Here is a 12574-nt window from a genome sequence, read left to right as displayed (position 1 = left end):
TTCCCTTTATTTTAAATATTCCTCAAAGTTTGACCAATCTGTTTGACTCATAGGTCTGCCAGTGTTCCTTTTTAGTAAGTAGGTTTATTTGACCATATCCTTTATTTCCAGTGTTTTGTCCAGCCATTCCTCTTTTGTGGGGGTGGTCTCCATATTCCAATATTTGGCAAACATTATTCTAGCCATGGTGGTGCAAAAAATGAAAAGTTTCTCCATATTTGGTTCTGGGAACTGGACACTTTCTGTTAGCCCTAGTAGGTACAGTTCAGGCTTCATTAGGAATTTGATTTTTAATATCTTCTGGATGTCTTCATGTATCATTTTCTAGAACTGAGTTGTTTTGTTACAGCTCCACCACATATGGTAGAAGGAGCCTATGCATTTTTTACATTTCCAGCACTTGTTTTCTCTGTTCTTGTACATTTTTACCAGTTTTACTGGTGTTACTTACCACCTATGGATCATTTTCATATAATTTTCCTTCATGGCTATGGCATATGTATATCTTAATTTCTTTGTCTAGATCTTCTGCCATTCTTCAAGTTTTATTGGCCTGCCTATGTTTCTTGCCCACTTGATCACTGTGCTTGTTATTTCTTCGGTCTCCGTTGTCCAGTCTATTAGTCGTAATCATGTATTTTATATTGTATTTAATAATCTGGTTTTCATGTATTTGTTTGTTTGCCTTATGTGTGAAAGACCTATGGTCCAAGCATTGAATAAAACTGTAAACTATAAAGGATGCTATTCTATATAATGCAATGTGAGCACCCATGGATTTTGGTATCCATGTAAGGATCAATTAGAACTAAACTGCAGTGGATACCAAGGATCAACAGTATTATAAATTATAATTTTTTCCCCTAACAAATCACCTTATAGTTCTGCACATTGATACATGAGGATATATTGTGAAACTAAATGACATTGGTCTACTTTCCCTAGACCCACCTTTGGTAACTCTTTTTCCATGACGCTTCTCGATGAGGAGGCTAGTATATCAAAATGTAATGTTGAAAATGATCCTTTCTCTTAATTTAAAAGAAATGCCAACCTTTTGAGTTTTCTTTCTCAATTGATTCCAATCCTTTCAGAGAACAAGATGTTTTATTTTTAAAACACTGAATACACCCTTTGTTAGGAATGAAACAGGTTCTTGTATGTATGTACAATCGTTCTCCAGCACCGCTAAATAGGCTTGTTGAAGTGATCAGGGCATCCAAGAACATTATGTGACACTTTGGCAATCTGAATGTAGAGTACGTGTTTTCGTGCATGTTTGATTAATGTTCTTGTTGTCTCTGAAGTGGAAATAGTAGTTGTTTATGTGAAAAAACTTCATATGCAATGGTATAGCTTCAAAATATTCTTTTTCTGAAGATAAAATAAGTATTTCTTACATTGGTACTTGCAAGGGAGACTGAATTATTCTGTTCTCTTTCATACTGTGTTTCTGGGCTCTAATAATGTGTAACTTAGCTTGTGGCCTAGGCACTATTCTTAAAAAAAAATGACAAAAATATGAAAGCATAAAAGGAAATGCCCCTGGCCTCCACATGTTTGGGGTTACTGTGCTTATGTAGATTCAGCCATTGAATGCAAGAAACCAACTGAGTTAGGGATTATTCTTTCTTTTCCAGCAGTCAGGATTATTTATTTGTGTGATAGTGATGGCAAAAATATGTTGTGTGATCTAAGTTTTTAAAATGCCTGGTGACCTCTGCATTTGAGATAGTCTGTATTTCAAAAATATATGATTCCTGTATGTTTTGCTAACTGTTCTGTACTAAAAAATAAAGAACACAATTTCCAATACCTCTTCAAAATATTCTCTTGTGTGGATAGTGTATCCAAATGATGTATCTACTCAGGTAACATTTTCCCTCCTTAGACATTATTTCTCTCAATAATAATTTTAAAAAATGCAGATTGTGTCTTTCTGTGTGGTTGTTCTTTTATGTTCTTCCCATCTATTGATTGTTTTACTTCATAATGTTTCTGTCCTTGGTATCTGTGGGGTGATAATATCAATATTTTATATCTCTCTGAAAGTTTGATTATTTGAATTGTTCATTACCAAATGAGGTCTTTCTAGCATAACTACTGGCTCTCTTTCAGATTTTGATCTCTCACTCTCCAATATGCCTCATGACTACATTTTTTGTTTAAGAAAGTTACCAATATCTTTTTATATGCCAAGTGTCATTCAAAAGCATTTTAAATATTAAAATTCATAATGCTCTTAAAGTATCCTCTAATATAGCTTTCAGTTTCAAGACGATAAAGGCATTGGGTGACATTCTTTTTTGCCACAACACATTCGTAACTAGTTACAGATCTGTAACTGCCATGCATTAAGTAACAATATATGGTCGCAACCATAAATGGCCCCAATCTTAACAGTTAAGAACTGCCTCAAATGAAGGAAATCTATTCAGCTTCTGATTAGGGTGTGTAAAGGTTAGGGGACTTTTTTGTGAAGAAATCCCAAAAGCTGCTAACCAAATGTAAAGGCTTGTGGACTTATTTAAGTAAAATCAAAAGCTGAATAAGCTGGAGCACTCTTCTGACAGGAAAAACCTTTTAACAGAATACTGGCTACCACCCCACTTAAAAGAAATGTCAAGCCCTTGCCTTGTCTTGAGGTATCTTTAGGCTAGGATGTGCTGGATTCGCACTCAGGCTTTGTACTCTGAGGTAACAATAAAGAGATTCCTATTAAAAATACATGCTGCCACCATGTAAACTTTGATGTCTGTAAATTTATTTAAAACTTCTCACACATAGGCACATGTGAGGCAGTTGTTGTGAACAAAGAACAATGTTGTTTATTTGAGAGAACTTGAACAATACAGGCTTTAAGCTTAGCGATTTCAATGTCGAATAAAGCATATGGTTTCTTTAAACACTTCAAAACTCAGTTGCAAATAACACTCCTCACTCTCTCCAGAAACTACTGACAGGATTCCTCTCTGCCTAGTATTGCTAAACTCCACAGAGGTAGTCCTTTCATTCTGGATCTGTCTCTCCACTCCACCAGCTATCCTTCCCAATAGCTATAAAATCTTCTCACTAACTAATTCTGTTGACTAACTGACCAACTTCTGGCTTCACTAACTCTTCTCTTCTTCATACCAAACCAACCCACTTCTTCTTTGATACACAGACCCTCACTGAGCTGTCAGGTTTTAAAACGTACCCTTAAAGTCATTTTTTTCCTTTTCCCCAGTTGAGCTCCACCCACTCTCTCCCAGCCAATCACACACTTCCCTCATTTCCCTCCAAGCTGCTCCTAAGCACCACCCCTTCCAGGAAATGAGATTCTAAGATGGATGCCCCAGGCACCCTTCTAAAATGGCTGCTGAACTTCCTGGGCCTACTTTTCTGAGCTTTTCTTGCCTAACAGGTAGGGAATTCACCACAGGGTGCAAAGGGCAAAAAAAGCATAGTTCCAGGCCCCATTTACCAGCCAGAAACAGGACCTTTGTCACAAATCTTCACTGCTGCCTTTTTTGCTGGTTTGAGGAGGTCAAACAATAATCCCCCTTTACCCTGACTAGCAATTGAACAAACCTTCATTTCTTAATACAGCTGCTTGCTCTTAAAATGGATTTGTGGGGTGTGTGTGTGTCAGGATATGCAACTAAGGACCCTATCAGACAGTGCTTTCCCCCCATCCTAGGGTGCTGCTGACATGCGGCCAGAAGGGAGCCTGCGGGAGCCCATCAAATCACACAGGGGTACTTCTGGCAGGGCTCCATCTCAGCTATGTCTCAGAGAACATGGGTGACTGCCTTGAGAACATGGGTGAGTACCCATGTTCCCATTGACCTAATTGGGGTCAGCGCAGCTCAAAGCCAGGGGATAGATCGGAAGCAGTGTGGGATGGTAATAGGGCGATGTAGGGTTTTGCTCAACAGTTTTCCCTCTGCCCCACTTATTCACAATACTGTCCACAGATTCTCCCACTGTCCTGGGCTTATGGATCTCCATCTGATGAAGTCCTGAATGTTTTAAAGATATACAGAGATCTAGAAATGTCAAGAACCAATTTTATGAGAATTGGCATCTTCATAGATATAGATGAATTATGATCAATGCCACTTATTGTTATTAAGGTGTCTAAACCAGGTGTGGGTAAACTTCACTCCTCCAGGTGTTTGGACTTCAACTCCAAGAAATCCCAGCCAGCTTACCTCCTGTTAGGAATTGTGGGAATTGGAGTCCAAAACACCTGGAGGGCTGAAGTATGTCCATGTATAATTTATACCCTCATGAAAAGAAGAAGCACTATTTCTCATCAATAGCTTCCTTCATAATTTCTGTTCATCGGCAGCCTGATGATTATCTCTGTGTGTTCTTTCAGAGTTGGACCATCACAGGCCCACAACTCATCTTGTCTTGGTGATCCAAATTGAGGTGGCAATTCAGCAGTAATGTTTTCAATTATTAGTTTTCCCACACATTACTTATTCACCGTTCTGCAATTTAATCTAACATTGAAGTATTCAAGTTCTTTTTTAATGTAGTGTATAACATTGCACTTCTGTTATTGTTGATTCAGTGTTAACAAATGTAAAAGTGAGCAGATTCTATAGACAAATATGTATACGTGTGCTCTCACATATAATGGCAGTAATCTGGCTCCATCCTGGATTTGTAATTATCGGAATAGACACACAAACCATGTTGGCTAGCTGTCAGGCTTGTTTCCATCCACAGGCTTCAGCTGGCTTGTCTAACTTGGCATACACTATTTATTTTAATCACTAATGCATATATATGTCTGTCCATTCATTTCACAACCTTTTAAAAATTAAAATGAATGCCAACACATCACTCTGTGAGTGTCTTGTGGAGCGAGAGGTGGGGAAAGACATCTCCTACTGTTACTAGCATGGAGGGGGGATCTGACTATGGTTCAATGGCATTAGTTATATTTTCAGATAAATGCTTAGTAATCCCCCTCTTTTCACATTTAACACTTAACCCTTTCTGCAAGATCATTCTTTTTATATATTAGTGTGCAGTTTTCATCTTTTATTTAAATATTTCTTTGCTATCCTTTTTTTCTCTCCCTAACAATAGCATTAATTAAGTGCTGTTTTAAAATAGAACTTTGATGTAGAATGGGCCCTTGAGATCTTCTGGGGTTTGGTCCCAGTACCTCCCCCACCTTCATGGATATCCAAATCCATGGCTATTCCATTATATACAATGGCCTAGTAAAATGGTATCTTACATATAAAATGGCAAATTACCCCAAAATGTATGGTTTGTTTTCGAGGGTATTTTCAAGCCATAGCTGGTTGGAATAATGGATGCAGAATCCATGGATACAGAGTATTATTTATTTATTTCAGTTACTTCTACCCCGCCCTTCTCACCCCTGAAGGGGGACTCAGGGCGGCTTACAGACGAAGGCACAATACAATGCCTATATCAGTTATACAAACATACATAAAAGCAATTTAAACAATTAACAGATTAAAATCATCAATACATAGTAAACAATCTCATGCTCAGTGTTCAGAGTTCTGTACAGCCATTCCATTCCGTCAGTTCCTGTTTATCGTCGGGTCTTTCCTTTAGCTGCCAGAGTGTCCAAAAGCTTGGTCCCATATCCAGGTCTTCAGTTTTTTTTTTCTGAACGACAAAAGGGAGGTCGCTGATTTAATCTCCCTGGTGAGTGAGTTCCACAGGTGAGGGGCCACCACCGAGAAGGCCCTGCTCCTCGTCCTAACTATATGTGTTCTTTTTTTTTAAGCAAACAAAAGTTACACTGTTCATAATCACTATCACTATCAATACTATGTATCTTTTCACCCAGGCCCTTTCTATACAGCTGTATAAAATTCACTGCTTTGAACTGAATCCAGCTTTGAACTGAATGGCAGCATAGACTGGGGCACCTCTAGACAGGGCTTAAACCCATGCCGAAGCAGGTTTAAGAAACTTGCTTTGATTTTGAATTTATATTTTCTAATGGTATATTGGATTCTTTGTAATAAATAATTAATAAAATAATTTCAAAAAAAAAATCTGGCTTTGTCATGGGTTTTAATCCCCACACTACCCTATTTTACTCCTCCCTCCCACCTCCTGCATCATTTTTATGCACCAGGAAGACTGTCAGAGCAACATAATGGGCACATGACAAATTTTCTTTTAAATTTAAAGACTTTTGGGGGGGGGGGGTCCTCTCACTTCTCCAGACTCATGGAGCCCAAAAAACTGAGAGGCCTTTGGGGACTAACCACTGAGTAGTCACAGGCCTACCTAGGAGTCAGTCTCCACGAGTCCAATACCTCATTATAGCCAGACCTTTCAGAAAGGCCCAGATCTAATGGGTTATTTAATTAACTCGAGACAAAGCAGGATTTACCTGCTTTATCCCAAATAAATTCACTTTTACTTGAGGCGTAATTTGGATGCCTCAGGTAAAAGCCCCAAAAGCCCCGCATTTTGGGGCCTGTCTGGATGGACCCTAAAATAATTCTATTCAAATCAGATAATGTGGATTTTCTGCTTTGATAACATGGATTATCTGGCAGTGTAGAAGGGGTCCTACTTCATTTGAAACAAACATTCCTTAATCCAAGGGTTTTATCTCCAAATTGAGCAAGATGTTCTAATGGCTATCATAGCATGAGTGTCAGTGAAAGGTTTAGCAATTTGAGAGGCTAGTTCTCAGTTGACAGTAATGTTTGCAAATTAGGAGAAGGTAAAAAAAACCTCTTCATTTACCAGCTGTGTGATAAAGTACAAGACACCTCAAGAGCTCCTCCCAGAAGCTGTGCTGAAGAACCCTTAACTGCAACTCAGGATCTGGTCCATTACTTTCTTAATTGTACACAGTTACATCTGCTTATTTTTCCTTGTTAAAAACTGATTTAAAAGAACTGCTTAATGGCTTTGCCATTTAAAAACCATCATTTTTATTTTCTTCTTAATTTATTAATAAGTCTTTCCCCCTCTAGAATTGCTTTCCTCCAGGGCTTACTAATACTCTGTGTTAACAAGTCTTTAGTCAGATCCACCTCTGCTTTCCGCACGCACACACATACTGATAATGCTGAGAAACCACATTTCCCTAGAAATAAGATTGAATTACTACAATTTCCCCTTTCCTGGAAAATAAGCAGCTGATCTGAGGAAGGGGGAGTGTAACTTTTCTCTCCTCTCAGATTAATGCGGAGTAGAGTGAGGGTGCATCTTTTATATTTTTTTTGGAAACTCCTATGATTTTTTAAAAGTGATGCGTACAAAACAATTCACAAGGAGTAAATATTAAGGGTCAGAAGCAGAGCATAGCCTATAGCTGACTCAACATGTAAACACTGGAACATTCCTTTGGAAAGCAAGAAAGAACGCCTCTACCAAGTTGCCTATAATGAAAAGTTGCACTGTACATAAAACGGGTTTCTTGTGATTTGAGACCCAAGTTGCACAAGGTCTCGTATGTGGAGTTAAGCCTACGCTTACTTTACTATGTTATCACACTCAGGCTTTGAAGTGGGCAGCCCCACATTTCTTCCACATGCAGAATTTTGGGAAATGTAGTTTGGGAAGGTGAGGACCTCTGTAGCTGAGAATTCAGGGCCCCACCCTAAACAACATTTTCCAGAAAACTACAGGTGGCAGAAATGTGGGACTACACACTTTAAAGCCCTGGTGTGGTAATATGGCTAGACAGTAGGCACCCTTATGCTTGTTGTTATGTACAATTTTGAGGAAAATAATTGAGCACTTCTGATTAGTACTAAAGATTAGACGTTCAAAGCATTTGCTGTGGAACTTTCCAAAATAAATGATACTCACCTCCTTTTACTATACTTATTCCCTTCTGCAAAACTTACATGAGAGGCCTGCTGCCAGCCACGCAGGCTCCTCTGGAGAGTTTTGTAGTCACATCAGAATAATGCTTCAGGAGGTGGGGTGGGGGGGGGGGAGGGGAATTCTCCCTCTCCTCCCGAATATTATTTTGAGACTACCAAGCTCTGCAGAGGTGTCTGCATGGCTGGCAGGTCCCTCTGGTAAGTTTTGAGGAGGGAATAGGGGGCTGGGAGGGTAGCGGCAGTGCCATCCTTCTCTTCTGGACTTTTGAGATCCTGAGGAAGTGAGATGGCTGTGTTTACTGAGCCCAGGTCCCTCACCTTTAAAGATCTGAACCTTACAAACTTTTAGAGGTGTTTTTTAGACCTGGATTAAACTGAGTAAATTAGTTTTACTCCAGGATGAAATGGATTAGCCTGAAACATCCTTTGGCTAATCTGTTTTTAGCCCAAGTTTTAGGGCTGTGTAGAAGGGCCCTAAGACATGCTTGGACCAAGAAATCTAATCAAACATGAAATGAAAAATGGAACAGTCTTTATTTTTCACTTTTCCATTCCCCATGCTCAAGGACAGCCAAGTTATTGTGACAAATATTTGTTTTCATAGATTGCACAGGTTTACATCTTTTGCCTTGCTAGTATCATTGAAGGGATTGCTCTTGGCAAAATATGTGGCAGGCATCCAAGTATGTGTACCCTGCTGGCTTGAGATCCAAGTATCTTCCAGGTTCCTTCATTCTTGCGAAATATTTCATGTCTTAACTCTACCAGTTAAAAACTCTGGTTCAATTTAAATGGTCCTTGGTGTACATCTCTATGTAGTAAAGTGATAGAAGAGACTTTTAATTTACAAAAAGACTATTGTGTGGACATGGGGATTGGTAAATATAATGGTTACCTGTGGGTGAAATAATAGCAACTCTCCAGTATTTATCACAAAAGTAGGAGAAACTGCCAGAATAATTAACAGATAGATTTCCTACTGCCAGCTCTTTTCCTATCTCACTTAAGATCTCACCTTGTAGATATTTTTGAATGTGCACAAAACTGTTAACAACTAGAGATGGGCCCAATTTTGTAAGGTTATATTTGTGCTGAAATGTGTGTGATCAAAAGAAGAGGTCCTTTTACAAATCACTTATAAAATGCATATAGATTCCAAAATAATTTACTTTTTTGACAATCTATGAATACAGAAGTTCTCAGCTGAAATCTTCCATCTGCTATAAAGTCATTTTTTTCTCATTTGTAGTTCATCGTCTCCCTCAACCATTTGTCTGCTCAGATAACAACAACAGCAACAGTTTCCTTTACAGGGTTGTCAGAAATATACATGGCATACTTTGAACAATCTAAAGTACTATACATATATTTACTCTTACATGTGAAAATTGCAAAAACTCTATCAAAATACATAGATGCTTTGCTGTTTTCTCTGCTCTAAAAATAATAAGTAAATTCAATTGTGACAGGATGAAGACATCTTCCTATCTGTTTTTTCTTCTTCTTACTATACTTGATATCCACAGAAAACTCACTCATCATTTCAATTTTTGTGTTAGGTCTTCCAGAACCTAAGAGAGAACCTGTATTTCAAGGTCTGGGAATCGATGAAGGGTTTTACACATCTAAAGATTTCCTGCCCATGGTGGCTATGGCAAGTAAATCAGGTAGTCCCCTGCTTCCTTTGTATTAATTTGAATTTATCTTTTTTTAAAAATGATATGTGAAATATTTGAATACTAAATTTTCATGTACATAAAGTGCTATACAAAACAGTACACTAGAACAATAATGTAATTTTTTTAAAAAAGCAGTATGATATTTCAAATGTACAAAAACTAGAAGAATCGTAATATTTAGAATCAACACCTGCCACAATACAAAAGTTGATAGGTAAAGCATACTTTGAAATATCCTTTTCAAAAAAGGATATTTACATTTATGTTGAAGCTAGTATATTCTATAAGAGATCATTACTTAAGATTTCCCTACAAATGTTATAAGTATGCACAGGAACAACAGAAAACAGTGTGAAGCCAACTTATGGACTGTGCTTACTATCTCACTCAGAGGAGGGAAAATAAAGCCATGGCCCTTCTAGAATATGCATATTCCCATTCATGGATTTATAAAAATGGTCTCATATTCAGTGATATATTATATTCTTTGTATGCTTGATGATCCAGCTCCACTTTAAAGGCGTTTGGATAACTGTCATCCTTTTAGATGGTAGTAGCCAATTAATGGTTATCATTATTCACTGCAGAAGAACGAGATCTAAAAGGGCAATTGTTTGTTTCCTACACTTTGATTTTTATGAAATAGCCATAGGAGAGAAACATCTCCTTCTGTAAGGTTGCATCTCTGCTCTGAAAGGAAATGATAGGGGAAAATGATACCTTAATGTGAAGAAATCTTAACCCTTTTTGGGACAGGCCCCGTCCCTAATCCTAATGTAACTAGCACAAATCTAAAGCTGTGTCTCATTGTGTTTATATTCTTGATAGCATTGACTAAGTTGTCCATATAACATTGTAACATCAACCCAAATGAAGGACATTGAAACAACAAATATTCAAGGAAATTATAGCCCCCGATGGCGCAGTGGGTTAAACACTGAGCTGCTGAGCTTGTTGATCAAAAGGTCACAGGTTCGATTCCGGGAAGCGGCATGAGCTTCTGCTGTCAGCCCTAGCTTCTGCCAACCTAGCAGTTCGAAAACATGCAAATGTGAGTAGATCAATAGGTACCGCTCCGGCGGGAAGGTAACGGCGCTCCATGCAGTCATGCCAGCCACATGACCTTGGAGGTGTCTACGGACAATGCTGGCTCTTCAGCTTAGAAATGGAGATGAGCACCACACCCCAGAGTCAGACATGACTGGACTTAATGTCAGAGGACTACCTTTACCTTTTATAGCAATAAAGCGCTTCAGCTAAACAAAAAGGATTCCTTCAACATGTAGTTAAATTTAGGAAATATATCCCTCCACTTCCAACAACATTTATGAACATTTTGATCAACCCTGAAAAAGAAATCCCATGCAGTATCAATGTGGAGAAATAATTGGCTATATGCTGTGTTGTATTGAGGAAAGGTTTCTTTATACTATATAGGCATGTGTGTAACAGTAATTTTTCTCCAAACAAATAATATTCACAGACTTGTGTTTAAAGTTTTTTGTTCTTCAAAGAAATTGATACTTGTGGTTCTATACCCTTGCTGTGAAAATTCAGGACTGGCACAGCAAAAAGTTAAGAATTATAGACCATTGATGATATGGTTGAAAAGCATACACTTCTGTGTGAAACGATGACAAACCCTACAGATTATAGGTTTATGCTATTTATAGTATCATTTTAAAAATTACAGTGATTTGTTTAATCCATGGTTAGTTACATTCTACCTGTTGTTAAACTGCATCACATTGTATGGATTATGTGCTTTTTGAACATTTGTTGGTTTTTCTCAATACTGGATACTCATTTGTTATTGTTGTATCAAGTCAACTATATTATTCTCATTTTAGAATTTTAAAAACTGGGGGAAAATGCAAAATTGATATTAAAATATTTCTTTATCAGCACCCTGAGAACAAAGTGACCTCAAAACTACTCAAGTGACTATCAAACTCCCATGTTCATGTGCCTATTTGTAGAGTCACTCTCATATATTTCAGTGTAATGCCTATAAATCATTGTCAGTTGTTCTGTGTCCATGACCCTGATTTGCATTCTTTCCTATCTGTGGGGTTTGCTAGTGTGAACCTCGTTATTGATGGAGTTCTTGATTGTGGGTCTAATAGTGGGAGTCTGTTTCACACCCAGATTCACAACCATTCTTTCTGATCCAACAATCATCACCCAGTCAGAAACCACTGCCATTACATGGCTGTAGTGAACCTCACTCTTTGAACCATTTCCTCAACACTGCAGCATTACAGCTTTGATAGTTATATTTTAAAAAGTAATTTATTTATTACTATTTTAAAGTAATTTACATTCGCCCCTCACTATCCTCTGGCGTTCGGTTCCAAGATCCCAAATGGATACCAAAATCTGAGGATGCTCAAATCCCATTATAGACAATGGTGTCCCTTATATAAAATGGCAAACAACTCAAATGATTGCCAGAGAACACCTGAAGATCTATGAAATGGTGGTAGAGCACATTAGCATAGTGCTTGGTGCATGGCAAAATCAATGTTTACTTTTTGTAACTTTTTTCCCAAATATTTTTGAGCCACTTATGGTTGAGTCCTGGAAAAAGAACCCTGATATGGAGGGGCAACTTTTAAGAAGTCATTATATACAGTTATGTTCTAAAAAACACCTAGGGATCCCCAGTCAGCTATGGAAAGCCACTTAGTAACCTCGGGGCCCATCAACACAGTACCATTATCCCAGGAGCTCCCAGTTCAAAATGGAGGGTGGCTAGACAACATCAACTGAATATGCAGGAAGAATCACTACAAAGCTGAAAAACCATGAGATAAAAAAGTGCAGGAATATGCTGGTTCTGGCCAAAAGATTTGGATCTTCGAATGTGACTGCACTCAGAAAATACGTTTTTTTTAATGTTGATTTGTTCCTGGGTTATAAATGTTGGTTCGTCATTGCTTCTATTGTAAAAACACGGGGAAAGTTGATTGCATGGCAAAATTTTTGTTTGTTGTTCACAAACGTTGATAAATGGGTGGGTGGCGATCAATGTCCCTCTTGCCATGACAAAGTTTT

The 12574-nt window shown here is 38.0% G+C and overlaps 1 protein-coding gene across 1 annotated transcript in view; it reads left to right on the top strand.

Annotated features, from left to right (window-relative positions):
* The window catches only part of DPYD (dihydropyrimidine dehydrogenase), a 594355-nt gene that overhangs the window by 277363 nt on the left and 304418 nt on the right, over window positions 1–12574 (top strand). Inside the window, exon 9 of the mRNA XM_060773944.2 lies at window positions 9398–9505. Within this exon, the coding sequence (XP_060629927.2) occupies window positions 9398–9505 (108 nt within the window). The remainder of the gene's footprint in view (window positions 1–9397; window positions 9506–12574) is intronic.

This window comes from Anolis sagrei, chromosome 4 (genome assembly GCF_037176765.1).
Source record: "Anolis sagrei isolate rAnoSag1 chromosome 4, rAnoSag1.mat, whole genome shotgun sequence".
NCBI classification, from domain to species: Eukaryota; Metazoa; Chordata; class Lepidosauria; order Squamata; family Dactyloidae; genus Anolis; species Anolis sagrei.
Note: the sequence above shows the minus strand (reverse complement) of the source record. Positions and strands in the feature narration are given on the sequence as shown.